The sequence below is a fragment of the Erinaceus europaeus genome, chromosome 2 (assembly GCF_950295315.1).
Source record: "Erinaceus europaeus chromosome 2, mEriEur2.1, whole genome shotgun sequence".
Classification (NCBI taxonomy): domain Eukaryota; kingdom Metazoa; phylum Chordata; class Mammalia; order Eulipotyphla; family Erinaceidae; genus Erinaceus; species Erinaceus europaeus.
The window spans coordinates 196,132,336-196,152,884 of NC_080163.1; the positions used below are offsets into that span (position 1 = coordinate 196,132,336).

At 55.5% G+C, this 20,549-nt stretch overlaps 2 protein-coding genes across 8 annotated transcripts in view; one reads left to right on the forward strand and one right to left on the reverse strand.

The window, feature by feature from the left end:
* Positions 1–19,659, forward strand: ERCC2 (ERCC excision repair 2, TFIIH core complex helicase subunit). 2 transcript variants are annotated; one of them, XM_060186166.1, is made up of 23 exons: positions 1–51; positions 318–417; positions 2,334–2,411; positions 2,541–2,603; positions 2,763–2,876; positions 4,867–5,100; positions 5,877–6,000; positions 6,092–6,188; positions 6,398–6,531; positions 6,623–6,791; positions 7,432–7,550; positions 11,369–11,438; positions 11,526–11,595; positions 11,697–11,798; positions 13,473–13,536; positions 14,782–14,903; positions 17,686–17,778; positions 17,860–17,932; positions 18,018–18,088; positions 18,207–18,350; positions 18,443–18,586; positions 18,977–19,118; positions 19,389–19,437. In XM_060186166.1, exons 1-22 carry the CDS (start codon positions 47–49, stop codon positions 19,067–19,069), a joined length of 2,283 nt encoding a protein of 760 aa, XP_060042149.1. In that variant the 5' UTR covers positions 1–46; the 3' UTR covers positions 19,070–19,118; positions 19,389–19,437. The 2 variants fall into 2 exon arrangements, with proteins under 2 accessions (XP_060042149.1, XP_060042148.1); XM_060186165.1 differs by lacking the exon at positions 19,389–19,437 and adding an exon at positions 19,520–19,659 and having other exon boundaries at positions 32–51.
* Positions 19,116–20,549, reverse strand: part of KLC3 (kinesin light chain 3) — a 15,057-nt gene continuing 13,623 nt past the window's right edge. For 4 of the 6 annotated variants that reach the window (XM_060186173.1, XM_060186170.1, XM_060186171.1 and 1 more), the window contains exons 8-11: positions 20,320–20,493; positions 19,629–20,023; positions 19,449–19,512; positions 19,116–19,348 (exon numbers count right to left, since the gene is read on the reverse strand). In XM_060186173.1, coding sequence (XP_060042156.1) covers positions 19,277–19,348; positions 19,449–19,512; positions 19,629–20,023; positions 20,320–20,493 — 705 coding nt within the window. In that variant the 3' untranslated portion in view covers positions 19,116–19,276. The remainder of the gene's footprint in view (positions 19,349–19,448; positions 19,513–19,628; positions 20,024–20,319; positions 20,494–20,549) is intronic. The other 2 variants (XM_060186174.1, XR_009548387.1) reach the window with 2 other exon arrangements.

Consider the following 20,549-nt stretch of genomic DNA (forward strand, 5'->3'; position numbering starts at 1 on the left):
TTCATGAGGTGGGCGGCTCTACACACAGCTCACCACCGCCATCGCCATGAAGTGAGATGGGGGCGGGTGGTCGGGGTTCGTCGTCCGGGCCTGGGATATGGGGCTCCCCGCGGGCGAGTCTAGGGCTCGGAGCGGAAAAGGGGACGCCGGGGGTGAAGGGGGGGAAGCCCCGGGCGGTAACGGGGCCGGTCAGCAAGGAGCTGCCCCGGGGGATCCCGAGACTCCCGGGAGGCCGGGGGTGTCGTGGGCCCCCGACCCCGCGGCCGGGGAGTGAGGCCTGGGGAGGGGCCGGGCTCACCGCAGCCCCCCGCCGCCAGGCTCGACGTGGACGGGCTGCTGGTCCACTTCCCCTACGACTACATCTACCCGGAGCAGTTCTCCTATATGCTGGAGCTCAAGCGCACGCTGGACGCCAAGGTGGGGCGGGGGGGTTGCACCTGCGCTCTTGATTTTGTACAGATTGCTTTGTATTTGATTTTATTAGTGATGTGATCATATTGATCCACAAAATTATGAGATAACGGGAATGATTCCACACCGTTCCCACCACCAGAATTCTGCATCTCCATCCCCTCCGTTGGAAACTGCAGTAGTTCTCCCAAGGTCACAGAAATGGGCTGACAAATCTTTTTTTTTAATTTCCTTTTTATTGACCTCGTTTTTATTGTTGTTGTAGTTATTGTTGTTGGATAGGACAGAGAGAAATGGAGAGAGGAGGGGAAGACAGAGAGAGGGAGAGAAAGACACCTGCAGACTTGCTTCACCACCTGCAAAGCGACTCCCCTGCAGGTGGGGAGCCGGGGGCTCGAACCCAGATCCTTACGCCGGTCCTTGCGCTTTGCGCCACGTGCACTTAACCCGCTGCGCTACCGCCCGACTCCCAGGCTGACTATTCTTTCTGTAACTATAATTGTATAGATCTGACTTTCCCCCCACACACCCCCATGGTCATGCCATCTCTTCCTCTCTAAGTCACACCTACACCTGTTACTACTTCCGAATCTTTTTTTTTTTCCTCCTTCGCTCTCTCTGGTACCTGATGGAGTTGGGAGTTCAGAGCCCTCTGGTCATCATCCCCTACCACTTCTACCCCTCTGGGAGTATAGACCAGATTTTTTTTTTAGGTGCAGAAGGTGGGAGTTCTGGCTTGTGTAATTGCTTCTCTGCTGGACATGGGTGTTGGCAGGTGGATCTATACCCCCAGTCTGTTTCTCTCTTTCCCTAGCGTTTTGTGTGTGGGGGGGGGTGATTAATGGTTTACAGTCAACAGAAAATATAGTTGTTGGTACATGTGTAAAATTTCTCAGTTTTCTGCAAAGCACTCTGACCCCCCCCCCAGGTTCTCCTCCACTGTCATGTGACAGGACCTGTAGCCCCCCCACCCCCAGAGTCCTTTACTTTGGTGCAGTACAGCATAAAGATTGATTTTTAATGAAAGAATGAGAAGACCAGTCCCCTGCTCAGCTCCGGCTGATGGTTATCCCAGGGACTGGATCTGGGACCTCGCAGCCTCAGGCATGTGCAAGTTGGGGCGCTGGACTGTATTTTAGAAATCCTGTAGGGCAGCAAACTTGGCCTGTTAGAGCACTGGCTTGCATGCCGGAGGCCTCACAGGTTGTGGGTTCAATCCCTCACACCACCTTACGCCATAGTGAGCAGTGCTCAGGCCTCTCTTCCCCACCTTACCCATTCTCATTCATATTCTCTCTCTTCATACTCTCATAATCTTGAGAAATAATGTTGATTTGTAGTGCCAGCACTGAGCCCCATTGATAACCTGGTGGAATTAAAAAAAAAAAAAAAAAAAGCTCACTGGGAATGGTGGGATCCTCCCATCCTCTGAAACCCCAGTGAAGCCCCTGCTACCAAAGCAAAGTCTCTAGAGGTAGTTGGAGTGTGTGTGCTGGAAGGTGCAAACCCACCACCCCTGGGGCCCAGCCTTTTTTTTTTTTACATATTTATTTCCTTTTTACTGCCTTTGCTGTTTTTATTGTTGTTGATGTCGTCGTTGTTGGATAGGACAGAGAGAAATGGAGAGAGGAGGGGAAGATGGGGAGAAAGACACCTGCAGACCTGCTTCACCACCTGTGAAGTGACTCCCCTGCAGGTGGAGAGCCAGGGGCTCGAACTGGGATCCTTACGCTGGTCCTTGTGCTTTGCCCCACATGCACTTAACCCACTGCGCCACCGCCCGACCCCCGGGGCCCAGCCTTTTAACTCTGCATCAGCCCCCCTACTCCAAGCTGGTGGTGGTCTGAGGGGCCTGTGGCCAGGGTTCATGTACCTGAGGCTCTGAGATGCCATGTCTTGTCCCTCTCTCCCGCAACACGCAGGGTCACGGAGTCCTGGAGATGCCCTCGGGCACAGGGAAGACGGTGTCCCTGCTGGCCCTGATCATGGCCTACCAGCGAGTGAGTCCCCCCTTCTGGGGGCAGAGAGAGAGAGAGAGAGAGTGTGTGTGTGTGTGTGTGTGTGTGTGTGTTGGGAGCGGGGCGGGGAGCGGGGAGCCGAGCGGCCGCTGAACCCTTTGCCATTGGCAGGCCTACCCGCTGGAGGTGACTAAGCTCATCTACTGCTCGAGAACCGTGCCTGAGATTGAGAAGGTGAGCCAGGCCCCAGTCCAGGGCTGCATCTCCCCACACACACTCTCCCTGGGCCTCAGGTGCCCCTCTTGTGGTTATCACCACGGCTTTGGGGGTGTTTGGGACCCATGTGCCTTCAGTGAGAGCCGCTCTCCCTGCCTCCCTGCCGGGCGGGAACAGGTGATAGAAGAGCTTCGCAAGTTGCTCAACTTCTACGAGAAGCAGGAGGGCGAGAAGCTGCCGTTTCTGGGGCTGGCTCTAAGCTCCCGGAAGAACCTGTGCATTCACCCTGAGGTGAGCACCCCTTTCTCCCCGTGCCCCAAGGCCCAGGGTGGAGGAAGCACCATTCATCCAGGCGTCCCGGCTTCCCCAGAGCTGGCTGTTCAGGAGAGAAGCAGGGGCCATGCACCAAGTTCTCATCTCACTCATCAGATTCCTACTCATTGCTGCTGCCTGGCCCAGGCACACGCCTCCTCCAGGGAGCCAGCCTGCTTTCCTGAAGGCTGGGAGAGATGGGGAAAACAGCAGTTCCTGGAGCTGGGGAGAAGCTGTAAAGCACAGGGCTTGCACACATGAGGTCCCAGGTTTGGTTCCTGGCTCCACATAAGTCAGAACTGAGCAGAGTTCTGGTCTTTCTTTTGCTTCCAGGGTGATCGCTGGGGCTCGGTGCCGGCACTATGAGTCCACTGCTCCTGGTGGCCATTTTTTCCATTTTATTAGATAGGGCAGAGAGACTGAGAGAGGAGGAGTAGAGTGAGTGAGAGAAAGAGAGAGAGAGACCTGCAGACCTGCCTCATTGCTTGTGAAGCATCCCCCCCATAGGTGGGGAGCCAAGGGCTCAAACCAGGATCCTTGTGTGGGTCCTTGTGCTTAGTACGATGTGCGTTTAACCCAGTGCCCCACTGACCAGCCCCCAATCTGGTCTGTCTTTCAAAAAAGTAAGTTAGACCTGTGTTCTAGGACGTGGTGCCGTGGATAAAGTGCTAGGCTCTGAAGCATGAGGTCCTCAGTTTGATTCTTGACACCACATGTACCAGAGTGACGCGCTACTTCTGCCCCTCTCTCTCCCTCTCCTCTTTCTCATGTTAATAAGTAAATAAATTAGAAAGAAATAACTGTATTCCTTTAAAAGATTTCATAAGCGTAGGAAAAAGACAGACAGTGGATCAGAGCACACTCTGGTGTATGCTGTGCTGGGAGTTGAACTCAAGACCTCACACTTCGACCTACTGTACGATAAGCCTGCGCCAACCAACCAGCCAGCCAGCCAGCCTTCCTCCCTCCCTTCTCCCCTTCCTTTCTTAATGGGGAATGAGAGGACTAGAACCTCATTTTATCACATGCAGTGTTGGAGATGGGGCCTGAGAGCTCCTGGAATACAGGATCTACTTACCCCCCAAAAAAATTATTATTATTATTATTTTGATAAATGAAGGGTGGGCGTGGGGACACAGTGTATAAAGAAAGAGAACGAGATTGTCATTCTGGCACATACAGTTCAGGGAGCCAATTCAAAACCTCTTGCCTGCAAGTTTGCTTTAACCACTGCACCCCTTCCTGAGCTGCTTTCCATAACAAGAAAGAGAGAGAGAGAGAAGAGAAATAAATAACCAAAGCCACGTGATGCCAGGGATCAAACTCTAGCCACCATGCCTGATACCTTCTGGGTCATGCTTCTTCCTTTTTATGAGTGGATGGTACTTCACTGTTGATAGGGCTTCATATTTAAGAAAGAAAATTTAGAGTTTAACAGAGCTGGGGTTCTGCAAAAGACTCGTGCCTGAGGCTCTGAGGTCTCAGGTTCAGTCCCAGCATCACCATCAGCCAGAGCTGAGCAGTGCTCGGGCATATTTCTCTCTCTCTCACCAAAAGTAAATAACTTTTTTCCCCTCTTTTTTTAATCTTTTTATGTATATATTATTGGATAGAGACAGAGACATTGAAAGGGAGGGAGAGATAGAGAGGGAAAGAGACACCTGCAGCCCTGCTTTGACACTCGTGAAGCTTCCCACCTACAGGTGGGGACCAGGGACTTGAACCTGGGTCCTTGCGCACTATAATGTGTGTGCTTAACCTGGCGCGCCATCGCCTGGCCCCCAATAAATAACATATCTTAAGAGAGATGTTTTTTCTACTCATGCACCACTGCAGCAAGTCCCCAAGTAGCCTCCCTGCCCACTGATGGAACAGGCTGTGGTTCCCCTTGTGCAGAGATACAGGGTCGGTGGGCCTCCCACCCTGTGAGGAGCAGAGCCCTAGATGCTAATACCCCGCCCCGCTCCAGGTGACGCCCCTGCGCTTCGGGAAGGACGTGGACGGAAAATGTCACAGCCTCACGGCCTCCCACGTGCGGGCACAGTACCAGCAGGACCCCAGCCTGCCCCACTGCCGTTTCTACGAGGAATTTGACGTCCACGGCCGCCAGAGCCCCCTCCCCGCCGGCATCTACAACCTGGACGACCTGAAGGCCCTGGGGCGACGCCATGGCTGGTGCCCGTACTTCCTTGCCCGCTACTCGGTGGGGAGGCCAGTGGTGGCCTGTCTGTCTGTCTTGAATTCTTTGCATGTAAAGGTGTGCCCTGCCCTGTCTGTCCAGCCTTACCTCTTCCCGCCTGCTTAGGTCTAGCCGTCTGCCTGCCTGTGTGTCCTTCCTTATGCTGTCTCTGCCTGTCTCTCCTGGAATACAGGATCTACTTACCCCCAAAAATATTATTATTGTTATTGATGTCATCATTTATAGATAGGACAGAGAGAAATGGAGAGAGGAAGGGAAGACAGAGGGGGGGAGAGAAAGACAGACACCTGCAGACCTGCTTCACCGCCTGTGAAGCGACCCCCCTACAAGGTGGGGAGCCGGGGGCTCGAACCGGGATCCTTACCCCGGTCCTTGGGCTTTGGGCCACGTGCGCTTAACCTGATGCACTGCTGCCCGACTCCAAGAGTAGTGCTTTTAGAAGATTCTTGGCTATTTTTGTTGCTTCGTTTTTTTATTTATTGGATAGAATGGAAATCAAGAGGGAATGGGGAGATAGAGATTGAGACAGACAGACACCTGCAGCCCTGCTTGACAGCTCTTGAAGCTCCCGCCCTGCAGGTGAGAGCCAAGGGCTCAAACCCGGGTCTTTGCGCTCAGTGTGTGCTCCACCCCCTCTGCCAGCTCCTGGCCCTGCTGCCTGCCTGTCTTGTCTGTCCACCTTGCCTGTGTCTGTGGGCTGGGCAAGGGGCCAGTGATGTAGCTTTGGGGGGAGGGTGGCAGGGGTGACCCTGCCCTCCTTGATCCACCCCCACCCCCAGATCCTGCACGCCAACGTGGTGGTCTACAGCTACCACTACCTCCTGGACCCCAAGATCGCAGACCTGGTGTCCAAGGAGCTGGCCCGCAAGGCCGTGGTTGTCTTCGACGAGGCCCACAACATCGGTGAGGGCTAGGTCTGGGCGGGAAGGCACACGGGCCCCTGCGACTGTCCCCACACACACACTAGTCTGTCCTATCGGCCGCTTCCCCCCAGATAATGTCTGCATCGACTCTATGAGCGTCAACCTCACCCGCCGGACCCTGGACCGCTGCCAGGCCAACCTGGACACCCTGCAGAAGACGGTGCTCAGGTGGGTGGCGGTGAAGCCAGGATACACTCCCCCCTTCACTGCCTATTAATGGAACAGGCTGGGGTCCCCCCTGTGCAGAAATCCATGTCACCCCAGACAGGGCTGGCGGGGCTCCCACCACTTGTGAGGAGCAGAGCCCTGGGTGCTAAGACCCTGCACCACCACCCCTACCCAGTCCCCAGCTCCTCCCACACCTCTTCTTCCCGCAGGATCAAGGAGACGGATGAGAAGCGCCTGCGGGAGGAGTACCGACGCCTGGTGGAGGGGCTGCGGGAGGCCAGTGTGGCCCGGGAGACAGACGCCCACCTGGCCAACCCCGTACTGCCCGACGAGGTGCTGCAGGGTGAGTCGCGCCCTGCCCACCCCAGCCCCAGGTGCCTGGCAGGTGGGTGGTACCAGCTCACACACACAGACACACACACCCTCCCCCCCAGAGGCAGTGCCAGGCTCCATCCGCACGGCCGAGCACTTCCTGGGCTTCCTGCGGCGGCTGCTGGAGTACGTCAAGTGGCGGCTGCGTGTGCAGCATGTGGTGCAGGAGAGCCCGCCCGCCTTCCTCAGCAGCCTGGCCCAGCGCGTGTGCATCCAGCGCAAGCCCCTCAGGTGTGCACCCGCAGGGGGCGGGGGCAGGGGCTGGGGGCTCTGTACCTGGGGAGAGGCTGATGGAGGCGGCAGGGCCCAGGCAGTCCCACCCCCACCACAGGTCCACAGGCAGATGGACAGATACGGGCAACCAGAAGCAAGGGCAAGGCTATCTGTCAACAAGTGGATAGAGACAGACGGGTGTGGGCACAGACCAACAGAGGCAGGCAGACAGACAGATGCCTGCAGGAACCCAGCGGTGTTTCTGTCCCAGGTCACAGGGACCTGGCTCGGCGCAGCCTCAGAGAGGGGTGCCTCTCTGGGACCCCCTCTACCTCTGTCTTCTACCAGTGCCTCTTACTCCCCAGCCCGAGGGCCAGAGCCTCCCCATGATGCATTGGAGCAGGCAGAGGATGGGCATGAAGGGGGGTGTTTTCTGTCCTCTCCCTTTACTATTTTGGATAATCATTGGTCCTCTTGGATGCTCAGTTTCCTTCTCTGGAAGGAAGGTCTAAACTTTTTCCCCCTGGTTTCTGTGGTTCTCAAATGAGAAAGCAGAGAGGTAGAAGTAACCTCCCTTGTTTGGTCTGTCTGTTTTGGGGGTGTTGCTGGTCCTGCTCCAGCTTCCCACCCTTGACCCCTCGTCCCACCTCCCCGCCAGGTTCTGTGCCGAACGCCTCCGTTCCCTCCTGCACACCTTAGAGATCGCAGACCTGGCCGACTTCTCCCCCCTCACCCTCCTTGCCAACTTTGCCACCCTGGTCAGCACCTATGCCAAAGGTGAGCCCCCCTCTCCCTTCCTCGACCGGCCCCCTGCCCCCAGACTCAGGACCCCTGCATGGCCAGGGCTGCTCTGTGGACTGGACGTGCTCACCCTGCACTCCGGGGGGACATCAAGAGCCAGCCAGCTGTGAGCAAGTCCTCTGCTCAAGACTTTCCCGGGGTTCCCTCTGGGGCTGAGCACTGGGGGCAGAAGGGCAAGGACATAGCCCTCGTACTAGCTCACTCGGTCGGGTGTGGGTTAGAAGCTGCTCCTTCTGCTCCTGCAGGCAGTGGGGAGCCATGGCAGGTTCTGAAGGGTGGAGTCAGGTTTATGCTTTAGGAATTAAAAAAAAAAAAGTAATGGTGGGGCGGAGGTAGATAGCAGAATGGTTATGCAAAGAGACTCTCATGCCTAAGGCTCCAAAGTCCTAGGTTCAATCCCCCGCACCACCATAAGCCAGAGCTGAGCAGTGCTCTGGTAAAAAATAATAATATTTGGGGGGGGCAGGTTCGTGGGTATAAGACCCCAGCCACATACCCTCCCCACCCACAATAATAATAGGTTTTACTTTCCTGGGAGGCCACAGGCAGCTTAAGTGCAAGCTTTGTATCAGGCCTGCCCGCACCACATGTGTCTGAGTGATGCTTGGGCTCACGCCCATGATGGCCAGAGACGACCAGAGCGCCCCTCCAGTCCAGCAGTGCAGGGGCTGAACCAGGAGCCTTGGTTCAAGGTCTGCCACTTGTGCCATTTCCCCAGCTACTTACTTGTAGATCTTTGGGGGGGGGGGGGTTGTTTTGTTTTTTAATACTTTATTATTAAAAGAAATAAATATTATTAAAGAAATAGGAAGGGGGGCCAGGCAGTGGCATACCTGGTTAAGTGCACACACTTCAGTGTGCAAGGACCAGGGTTCAAGGCCCCGGTCCCCACTGCAAGGGCAAAGCTTCATGAGTGGTGAAGTAGAGCTGCAGGTGTGTCTCTCTCTTTCTCCCTATCATCCCTCTCTTAATGTCCCTCTTTCTCTATCCAATAATAAGTAAACATTTAAAGCAAAAAGAGAGATAGGAAGGGGTGGGGGTACATAGCATAATGGTTATGCAGAGACTCTTTATGCCTGGGGCTCCAAGGTCTCAGGTTCAGTCCCCTGCACAACCATCAGCAGAGCTGAGCTTCAGGAAATAAATAAATAAATAAATAAATAAATAAATAAATAAATAAAATAGAAAGGTGGTCTAGGAGGTGGCGCAGTGGATAAAGCATTGGACGCTCAAGCATGAGGTCCTGAGTTCCATCCCCGGCAGCACATGTATCAGGGTGATGTCGGGTTCTTTCTCTCTCCTCCTATGTTTCACATTAATAAATAAATAATATCTTTAAAAAAATAGAAAGAAAATCAGAGCATCACTCTGGTACATGTGCTGCTGGGGATTGAACTCTGGTCCTCATGCTTGAGATTCCAGTGCCTCATCCACTGTACCACCTCCTGGACTGACATTAATAGATCTTTAATAAGAGTTTTCCCTTCCCCAACCAGAGTACTTCCAAGATTTTTTTTTTTTAATTTAATTTAATGAGAGAATCTGAACATCACTCCATCATGATGCCAGGCTTCAAACCCGGGCCAGTGTGCAAATCCCACACTCACCACTGAGCCCCATCCCTGGCCTCTGTACTGTAGAAGTTCTGGCAGAGACTCAGCATGACGGGAGGAGCCTGGGCCGGGGCCAGAGGGGCCAAGTGGAAGGTTGGGAGAGGGAGTTAGAGGGCTGGCACTGCTGCTCCGCTCCGTGGGGAGAGGGTTGGGAGGAGGCTTCAGGCTCCAGCCGTAAGGGGCAGGGGTGGCCTGGATCTCGTTGGCCTTGCCCCCTCCCCCTCAGCTTTAAGCTGGCTGAGGCCTCAGTCTGATCCCCTGGGATTACCTCTCTGTGCTGGAAACCAGGTCAGGCATCACAGGGGAAGAACAGCATCCACCCCCACCCCCCAGGGGAAGCTCCTTTCTGCCTCCATTCTCCCTCTGGGGAGTCGTCTGCGGGCGAGGGTGAGGGCACTGCCATCTGTCCCATCTGCCAGCACCTCACACTATGATGATGCCTGGACTGTCCCTCTCATGTTTCTCACCCCCTAACTACTGCCCTCCCCATCCCCCGTCCTTAAGTTCCTGGCTGAGTAGCAGTGGCCCCACTTCCAGGAAGCCCTGTCTGACTCCAGGCTGGGTCGAGCTGCCTCCTCTGGGCTCCCTTGTCCCAGCCCTGTCTGCCGTAGCACTGGGCCTGGGGACAGAGCCCAAGCCGGCTGAGTCACCGCAGTGTCTCCAGCACAGGTCTGGGCACAAAGTACTTGTCTTTTGTTATTTTTGGTGGAGCCAGGGCTTGGTGCCTGTATGGTTTCACTGCTCCCAGCCAACTTTTCAGACAGAAGGCGCAGCGCCACAGCGCTGGGGCTTCCCTGATGCCAGGGCGCCTGCCTTGTGGTACCTGGTGTGCGTGTCAGCTGACCCCCCCCCCCCAGCACTGCTCAGCTCTGGCATATGGTGGTGCCGGGGATTAAACCTGAGACTTTGGAGCTTCAGGCCTGAGAGTCTCTTTGCAGAACCCTTATGCTGTCTATCCACCCCACACATTTTTTTTTTTTTTTTTTTAATGTAGAGACAGGCAAAGAGACCACAGCACCAAAGCTTCCTTCAGTGCAGTAAGGGTCTGGTTCTAACCTAGGCTGCACACATAGCAAAGCAACGCACTATCCCAGTGAGCTATCTTGCTGGCAAGGTTTTATTAATGATGTAACTATGGCTTACAAGATTATAAGATCACAGGGGAATAGCTTCGTACTCCCCCACTGCCAAAGTCTTGTTTGCATCCCCCAACTTTTTATCAGTTTTTAAAATTACACAACCATATTTCAAATAGATATATATGGGAGTTGGGTGGTAGTATAGTAGGTAAAGCGCATGTGGCCCAAAGCCCAAGGACCAGGGTAAGGATCTGGGTTTGAGCCCCCGGCTCCTCACCTGCAGGGGGTTCGCTTCACAGGTAGTGAAGCAGGTCTGCAGGTGTCTGTCTTTCTCTCCCCGTCTCTGTCTTCCCCTCCTCTCTCCATTTCTCTCAGTCCTATCCAACAACAACAACATCAATAACAACAACAATAACTACAATAATAAAACAAGGGCAACAAAAGGGAAAATAAATATTTAAAAAACAAAAAAAAAGTTTAACAAAAAAATCGATATATACATTAATGAGCAAGAAATACAGGGGGAGAGGGGCCAAGCTGTGGCACACCTGGTTAAGCTCACACACTACAGTCTGCATGGACCCAGGTTCAAGCCCCTGGTCCCCACCTATAGAAAAAGCTTCTAACTGGTGTCACTCTGTCTCTCTCCCTCTCTCACCTTCCCCTCTCACTTTCTCTGTCTTTCTCTGATAATACATAAATAGAATTTATCAGAGCCCTGCTCAGCTCTGGCTGATGGTAGTCCTGGGGATTGAACCTGGTTGCTCAGAGCCTCAGGCCTGAGGGCCTTTTGCAAAATCATTACGCTGTCTCCCCAGCCCTAATTCCGCTTTTGTTCATGTGGTGGCTGGGGAGGAACATGGCCTTGTGCGTGCGAAATCTCCCTGGGCAGCTTCCTGAGCCCATTTTTCTAGTCTATTGACTTTGCCTCGGTTAGTGCCTGCGTGATTGATTCCAGTGCTCTCCTCTTTATTGAGGAGGGCTTCATCCATGGAGCTTCCTCTGTTGCCCCATGTGGTTCTGGGACTTGAACCCGGGGCCTCACACACCATAAAGCATGTGCTCTACTAGATAAAGTCTTAACTCCCTCCCACCCCAACAGGTTTCACCATCATCATTGAACCCTTCGATGACAGGACTCCAACCATTGCCAACCCCATCCTGCACTTCAGGTGAGCTCCATTCCCCCTCGCTGGGGCATGAGGGGCCCTGGGGCCCCCCAGCCCAGTCCTCACTACTGCCTTCCCCTCCCCCCACAGCTGCATGGACGCCTCCCTGGCCATCAAGCCCGTGTTTGAGCGCTTCCAGTCTGTCATCATCACCTCTGGGGTGAGGACACCCCATCCAGCCTCCAGCCTTGTACTGCAGGAGACACCCCAGTTCCCACTGCACCCGCTGAGTTTCCTTCTGCTGCCCCTCCCCCCCTGCAGACACTGTCCCCACTGGACATTTACCCCAAGATCCTAGACTTCCACCCCGTCACCATGGCAACCTTCACCATGACGCTGGCCCGGGTCTGCCTCTGTCCCATGGTGAGTGTGTACCTGGGGGCACGAGGGACCTCCTCTCCTCCTTCCGCTCCTGTTCCTGCTGTGATGGCAGAACATCCAGACGCTGGGGGTAGATAGACCAGGACTGGCAGCCACAGCTTCCCGCCAGTCCCGTAAGCTGGGACTGTGTCCTCCTCTCTCGGCAGCTGGGGACAGAATGAAGTGAGGGTGAGAGGATGGACATGTGGCCCGGGTCCAGTAGGGCTCATCTCCCCTGGCCCAGATTGTCACCTGGCTGCCACCTTGGTGGGTACCCTTCCCACCCTGCCTCTCTGCCCTGTGTAGACTGGGCATCAGAGCAAAGCCCTCAGGCCACATGTTCTGTAGGATCGAGACTCCCCACCCTTCAGAGCGCAAGCTAGAGAGGGGGTGTGATGCCCCCAGGAGGTCTGGGCAGCTCCCGCCAGTGGCTGTTGTATTGCAGCAGGATGGGAGGTGGCTTGTCCAGAAGGACATACACTCTTCCAAGTGGTAGGACTCAGGCTCAGGGTGGGGAGTAGGGACTCGAACCCACATGCTTGTGCCTGACAACACGTGCATTCAACCAGGTGCGCCACCACCCAGGCCCAAGAAAAGTGTTTTCCCCAGCAAAACATTTTGAAGAGTCAGAAGCTAAGTCAGGCCTCTGATTAGCCTGTGGTCCATTTTTTATTACCATGAGTCTGCTGAGTGTTTCACTGTTTGAACTTGCCTGTCTGGGCCTGTGGTAACCACGTACTTCGCCCCAGTCTTGTGAGGCCTGGAGGCACCAGGACTGTAGAGGCTGTGAAAGGCGTTTCTGTGGTGCTCCTTGGCGGGGAGGCTGGGTCTGGTTGATGTGGACTAGCCGGAGATGGGCCAACGTGGGTCCCGGCTCTGCCTTCTATTTGCCGTGACCTTGAGCAGGTGACTCACCTCCTCGGAGCCTTGGATCCTCCGTCTGTGCCAGGCCGATAGTGGGGTCGCGAAGGGCTCAGTGGCACCGCGTCTGGCAAGCCCAGGATGGCGCCTGCAGCTCACACCCAAGAGGCTGCTACTGCTCTGGGTTTTATATTTGTTGCCACCAAGGTTACAGCTTGGGGTCAATACCTCCATGATGAACATGATGAATCTACCACTCCTGGAAGGCCTTTTATTTCTTTTTTCTTTTCCATAAATAGGGAGAGGGACAGAGAGCAGCACTGCAGCACTGCTTCACTGCTCATAAAGCTTCCCCCTTGCAGGTGGGGACTGGGGGCTTGAATCCAGGTCCTTGACCATAGCAACACATAGGATCAACTGCATGTGCTATCGAACAACCCACTATTTTTATCTGTAAGATTTCCAGCATATGAGAGAGAAGCCAGAACCCCACTCCATGGCAGGGATGGAACCAGAACCTTCGGCCACAGTCAGCACTCAGCCTGGGTTTCTGAGATTTTTTTTTTCCCCTAGTGTGGTGCCAAGACAATGTGCAGGTACAGAACCACCACTCCTGAGATTAAAAAAAAAAAAAATTCCTTCTTTCAAATTCAGACTGGGAGGGAGAGCACCGCATCCCCATCCACAGACCCCCAGCCCCCACCCCAGTACAGTCTTTAGTGCCGGGGCTTGAACCTAGGACCTTGCGGAAGGTGTAAGGCAAGCACTCTGCCAGATGAGCTGTCCCCAGCCTGCCCATCTTCTTGTTCTCTCCAGATCATCGGCCGTGGCAATGACCAGGTGGCTATCAGCTCCAAATTCGAGACCCGGGAAGATATAGGTAAGTGTGGCTGTGGGGTGATGTCAGGCTGGGGTGACGTGCGCCCCAGCAGTGGCTCAGCACAGCTTTCTTCCCTGCTGGGGGACTCCACTGTGGCAGGAGGGGTGACAGGGAGCCGTGCACTGAGTGGCTTCTCAGGGGGCTTGGTGGCCAGGTGGTGAGACAGGGAGCACAGGGACCAAGGTTCAAGCCCCTGCTCCCCACTTGCAGGGGGGAGGAATGCTTCACAAATGTGAAGTAGGTCTACATGTTTTTTGTAGGTGTTTTTGGCAGGTATTTTGTCTCCTTCATCTCTCAATTTCTGTCTTGTAAAAATAAAATAGGAAAAGAAAAAAAAAAAAACAGGCCTCTGGGAGCCATAGATTCCTAGTGCAGGCACCAAGCCTCAGTGAGAACCCTGATGGCAATAAAAACAAATACATAAAAATAAAGGGCGGGAGCCAGGCGGTAGTGCAGCAGGTTAGGTGCACGTGGCACAAAGCGCAAGGACCAGCGTTAAGGGTCCAGGTTCAAGCTCCCGGCTCCCCACCTGCCAGGGAGTCGCTTCACAAGCGGTGAAGCAGGACTGCAGGTGTCTATCTTTCTCTCCTCCTGTCTTCCCATCCTCTCTCCATTTATTTCTGTCCTATCCAACAACAGCAGCAGCAACAATGACAACAAAATGGGAAAAAAAATAGCCTCCAGGAGTAGTGGATTTGTAATGCAGGCACCAAGCCCCAGCAATAACCCTGGAGGCAAAAAAAAGGGAGGGGGACGAAAATAAATAAAGGAGACCAAGCAGTGCCACACCAGGTTAAGTGCACATAGTACGAAACACAAGGAGCTGCACAAGGATCCCAGTTCGAACCCCTGGCCCCCTACCTGTTGGGAGTGTGGGGGGGGGGGTCGGATTATTTCACAAGTGCTGAAGCAGGTCTGTAGGTGTCTCCCTCTCTCAATCTCTGTCCTATCCAATAAAATGGGAAAAATGGCTGCTGGGAGTAGTGGATTCATGGTGCCGACACCAAGCCCAGCAGTAACCCTGGAGGGAGAAATAAATAAGTAAAATTTAATAAAAATAGACAAAAATGATAAAAGGGCTCTCCCATGAGACACATGGTCACAGGGAGCTCCCAGAGGGTGGAGTACAGCCCCCCCCTTCCAGCCTGGTAGGTTTCTTGGGAACCCCGAGAGCCACTCTGATGGGAGTTGGGTGCGAGGGGAAACCCCCAGGCTAGGAGATGCCCAGCCTCCGCCCCCTCACAGCGGTGATCCGCAACTACGGGAACCTCCTGCTGGAGATGTCGGCCGTGGTCCCCGACGGCATCGTGGCCTTCTTCACCAGCTACCAGTACATGGAGAGCACTGTGGCCTCCTGGTACGAGCAGGTAGGCCTGCTGCCCCTCCCACCGCCAGCTCTGTCCCTCTTGAGTGACATGTCAAAGGCGATGGACACCCCATGTGTACAGGCACGAAGTTGTGCTTTGTTCCTTTCCCTCCTGTTGCAGAGCCTCTTCCCTGGTGCGTGTGCATTTTCCTGGGCTGTTTCTCCTTCCCAGTAGAGTCAGAGACTACACGGTACTGGAGCTTCCCTTGGTGCCAGGGTTTGAACCTGGGCTCCGTCATGGCAAGGCATGCACCCTCCTCGGTGTGCTGTCTCTTGGATTCCATGAACAGTCTTTACAGATTTATTAATGAGAGAGAAGAGAGAACCAGAGCAGCACTCTGCCACATGCAATACCAGGGAGTTGAACTTGGGACCTTATGCCAGGGAGTCCAGTGCTTTATCTACTGCATGGCCTACCTCCCAGGTTGTAGTGGATTCTATTTATTTTGATGAGAGAGAACGATCAGAGTACTGCTCAGCTCTGGCTTCCAGTGGTGCAGAATTGAAATTGGACTCACAGGAGGCCAGGTGGTAGCACAGAGGGTGGGTTAAGCACACATGGTGCAAAGCACAAGGACCGGTGTAAGGATCCCGGCTTGAGCCCCCGGCTCCCCACCTGCAGGGGGTCGCTTCACAGGCGGTAAAGCAGGTCTGCAGGTGTCTATCTTTCTCTCCCCCTCTCTGTCTTCCCTTCTCTCTCTATTTCTCTCTGTCCTGTCCAACAATAACAACAGCGATGGCAACAATAACATTAGCAACAACAACAAGGGCAACAGAATGGGGAAAATGGCCTCCAGGATTCATAGTGCAGGCACCGAGCTCCAGCTTGGTGAAAGCAGGGAAAAAAGAAAGAGAAAGAGAGAAAGAAAGAAACTGGACTCTCAGGCTTTCAAGTTCAGGGCTCTAACATGCTGAGATATCTGCCCAGCCCTTGCTGTTTGCGATTGATATTGGGCTAGAAGACAGCTCACTGGTAGAGTACACACACTGCCTTCTGCAAGAACGAGGGTGGAGCCCCCAGCCACCCATGGCAGCACGGTGCACAGGGAAGCTTCACTGACTGTGCTATCTCCTTCTCTGTTTCTCTAGCCCCAGAATTTAAAGGGACCTGGGGAGGAAAGTCCACTGGGGGCATAGAATTTAGCAGGCCTGAAGCCTCAGTGGTGAAAGCCCCTTATTTTTAATGTGTGAAAGAGAGCAGCACTTGAGCATATGCAGTGCCGGGGGCTAAACTCCCCCTCACACTTACAAGCCCTCTGGGGTCCCTGAGGACTCCATTAACAGTACTCAGCTGAGACTCCGCTCAGTGCTTAGAGCTCAGGCCCTGTGGCCCTGAACGTAGCTCCTGTGCTGTGGTGTCTGCACACACACACTCAAGCGCACTGTTTTGTTGCTCGCTTTTTAGGGTTTTATTTTGGTATATATAAAATTTAATTAGCGAGAGAAATCAAATCACTGGACCTGGGCGGTGGCACAGTTAGCTGAGCGCACATACTCCAGTGCACAAGGACCCAGGTTCAAACCTCTAGTCCCCACCTGCAGGGGGGAAGCTTCACAAGCGGTGAAGCAGGGCTGCAGGTGTCCATCCCTCCGCAATTTCTCTCTATCCAATAAATATATCAATTAAGCAAATAAAAAAGAGAGAAAGTAGGGCCGGGTGGTGGCACATCTGGTTGAGCGCTCGCATTACAGTGAGCAAGGACCCAGGTTCAAGCCCCTGGTCCCCACATGCAGGGGGGAGGCTTCACAAATAGTGAAGCAGGGCTGCACACACATGTCTGTCTCCCTCTTGATCTCCCTCCCCTCTCGATTTCTCTCTGTTCTATCAAATAAATAAATAAAATTGAGAGAGAGAGAGAGAGAGAGTAAAGCCATCACTCTCATACATGTGCTGCCCAGGATCAAACTCGGGATCTTCATATCTGAGTGTCCAGTGCTTCACCCATTGTGCAACCTCCCAGACCACCCCCCTTGCTCTTTCTATCTGGAATAGTCTGGGCAGTGAAGCCTCAGCAAAGACACACAGAAACAGGAACTGTTAGAAGAATAATGTCTGCCCCTATGTCACTTCCCTTCCCTCCCATGCTTAGTTTAGAACTAAGACGTTGGACCTGGTTAAGAGCATAATGATGAGTCAAAAAGATTCTCATGCTTGAGGCTCTTCTTCTAGCGTTTGCCCTGTTTGCCCTTCTTCCGTAGCCAGTCAACAGCTTGAGGCTCTGAGGTCCCGGGTTCAGTCCCCCAGTTCAAACCACCATCAGCAGAGCTGAGCAGGGCTCTGGGAAAAAGAACGAAAGGGCATTAGCAGCCTCTGCACCCCCACCCCCACCCCCCAAAGGCCCTTTCCCGAGCTGTGACTGCACCTCTCTTCATTCCGCGACTCTTTGGGGCACCACTCCCTGGAGCCTGTCCCCCCAGCATACAGGGTGTGGTGTAGAGATGGGGGTGGCCATAACTGTGGCTAGGTGCTGTGCCGTGCCCTTAGAGGAAGATTCTGGAGACCTGAGGCTGGCTCAGGGTGTGGGGCCTTCTGCCTACAGTTTCACACATGGTGTGAGGTGGGTTCAGGTCCTCTGTGGTCCCATAAGGAAATCCAGCTGCCTTGGAACCAGAGACTAAGAGTTCCCCCTGTTGTGTGTGTGTCTGGGGGGATGGGGCATCCTAGTCCATCTGTCCTTGCCCAGACCCCATCTCACAGTGTCATAGCTGGCCCACTGCACCCCTCCCTATGCCCACACCTCGCCTCCACTGGGCAGCTGAGGGGCTTCACCCCCCCCCCCCAGGGCATCCTGGAGAACATCCAGAGGAACAAGCTGCTCTTCATCGAGACCCAGGATGGGGCTGAGACCAGCGTGGCCCTGGAGAAGTACCAGGAGGTGAGCGCAGGGCCGGGCAGGGTCATGGGGTGCACAGGAGGGCACAAGAAGATGGCTTAGCTCTTTCCCCCATAACCCCAGGCCTGTGAGAATGGCCGTGGGGCCATCCTGCTCTCGGTGGCCCGAGGCAAAGTATCCGAAGGGATCGACTTTGGTGAGTGGACTGGGCTCTGCTTCCAGGTGGGCCTGGGGTGGGGGGAGGTAGCTGCCCCCACTAATGCCCCTTCTGGCCCACCCAGTGCACCACTTTGGCCGCGCCGTCATCATGTTTGGGGTCCCCTATGTCTATACCCAGAGCCGCATCCTCAAGGTGGGTTTCCTGATGCTGGCCTTATGATACACAGAGGCAGAGGGGGGCTCGGGGGAGGGCAGGAGGTGGAGGCCCCCCCCCCACACACACACACACACACCCCACGGCAACCCCACAGGCGCGGCTGGAGTACCTGCGGGACCAGTTCCAGATCCGTGAGAACGACTTCCTCACCTTCGACGCCATGCGCCACGCTGCCCAGTGTGTGGGCCGGGCCATCCGTGGCAAGACTGACTATGGCCTCATGGTCTTTGCAGACAAGGTGAGAGTTGTGGGGCCTCCACTGGCAGCGTTTGAGGTGAGGGGAGCAGGGCAGGGCCTTAACATGTCCCCTGCTGCCTCTCCCGCTCCCAGCGCTTTGCCCGGGCCGACAAGCGTGGGAAGCTGCCGCGCTGGATCCAGGAGCACCTGACGGACGCCAACCTCAACCTGACGGTGGACGAGGGCGTCCAGGTCGCCAAGTACTTCCTGCGGCAGATGGCGCAGCCTTTCCACCGGGTGAGTCCCCATCCCAGCCCCTCTCCCAGGGCTGCGCTTGACAGAGCTGTGGGGGTGGGGAGAAGGCAGGGCCAGAGCCCTGGGGTGCCGGGCGCCACCCCTAAGGCCTATGGTACTGGGGCTCAGTGCCTGCACTATGACTCCACTGCTCCTAGCAGCCTTTTTCCCCCATCTATTCTGATAGCACAAGGAAATTGAGAGAGGAGGGGGAGACAGAGGGAGAGACACCTGCAGACCTGCTTCACCACTCAAGAAGCTTCCCCCCTGCAGGTGGGGAGCAGGGCTTGAACCCAGGTCCTTGTATATGGTAATGAGTGTGCTACCACCTTGCCCCTCAGTGCAAATGCAAATCTGTCCTGTTGGGCCTAACACCCCCCCCCCACCCCCCAGGAGGATCAGCTGGGGCTGTCACTGCTCAGCCTGGAGCAGCTGCAGTCAGAGGAAACGCTGAGGAGGATCGAGCAGATCGCCCAGCAGCTGTAGCGCTGCCCTGAGGCCTCCCTGCCCCCAGCCAGCAGGACACCGAGCAGAGGTTTCTACAGCTTTAATCACCGGAGCAGAGGGCAGTGGGAGGCCCACACACTGGGAGACCGCCCCCAGGAGATGGGGAAGGAGTGCAGAGTTGAAAGGACCCCCATTCTGCCCATCCCGCCCCTCCTGAGAAGTGGTGGCCGCCTGGTGCTGTGGGCTTTAGCGGGGGCCCAGGTCCTGGGTGCTGGCACTGAGGGTCCTCGAGGCCTCGCTCAGGTGGTGGCTGGTGAACTGAGGACAGTGGTCCAGTGAGGATACAGCTCTGTTCCAGGGCACCTCCCAGCCACCGCCCATCCCCAACGCCCCCACCTCCACCCCCAGCCTCCCTCACCTGGGAGCCCACAGCCCTCGGGCAGTCGGTGTTGAGCACACTGAGTGACATGGCTCTCTTCATCCTGTCAGGGAGGGGCCCGAGTGAGCACAGAGCTAGCCGCTCCCACCCAGGGACACTTTCTCCGGCGAGGGGAAAAAGGGAACCGGGATGGGGATACCCGCCCGGTCCCCCACTCACCCTCTGGCCCCCGTCTCGCCTCGAAGACGAGAGACCAGCTTCTCGCTCCCCCGGCGGATGGACTCACGGAACTTGGAGAAGGAGCTGCTCCGCCGGAGGGTCTGGGGGGGGGGGGTTGCCGGTGGGGGTTGCTGGTTAGTCCCTGCCCATCGGCCCCCCCATCCCGGGGCATCCAGCAGCCCCTCCTCACCTGTTGCTCTGTGTCGCCAGCGGTGCCTGTCCTGGGGGCTCCTGGGGGACATGAGGGCGTTGAGGGGAGTCAGTAAGAGCCCATGGTGGGGTAGGGCTGGGGCAGGGGTCTCACCCAGGGGTGCCGGCAGGTCCTCCCTGCTGAGGATTTCTCTGTACAGTTCCTCCGCCTGCTCGTACTTGGACTGTTTCAGGTAGGCTGAGGCCTGGGGAGGGGTGAGCTTGTCAAGTTGGGGGTGCTCCTTATCCCGGGGACCCCCACCCCAGGCTTCCTGACTCAGCCTGTCCCCTACCCTCCCTGGAGCAGTAACATAACCTCTTTGTGCCTCAATTTCCTCATTTATAAACGGGATCTCCTACCTCCTAGGCGCCCCTGGGACCCATGTTAATGGGGGTAGGGTGGGCTCCCCTCCTGTGAGCAAACGCTCAATAAAGCACCCGTATTCCTGATGTCCGGCCCATGTGTTCGCTTCCCTCCCCCGCGTCTGTGGTGTCCCCTCACCAAGTTGTTCTTGGTTTTGGCCACGTTGGGGTCGTGGGGCCCTCCCAGGGCCTCGTAGATGCTCAGCGCTCGGGCGTAGTGCCGCTCCACCTCGTCGAACTTGCCCTGGTTCTGGCAGAGCAGCGCCAGGTTGTTGAGCTGCTTGGCCACGTCCGGATGGTCGTTGCCCAGGACCTGCGGGACCAGCGGGCAGGGGAGATACGTCAGAGCCGGAAGCGGGGTCGGGGCGA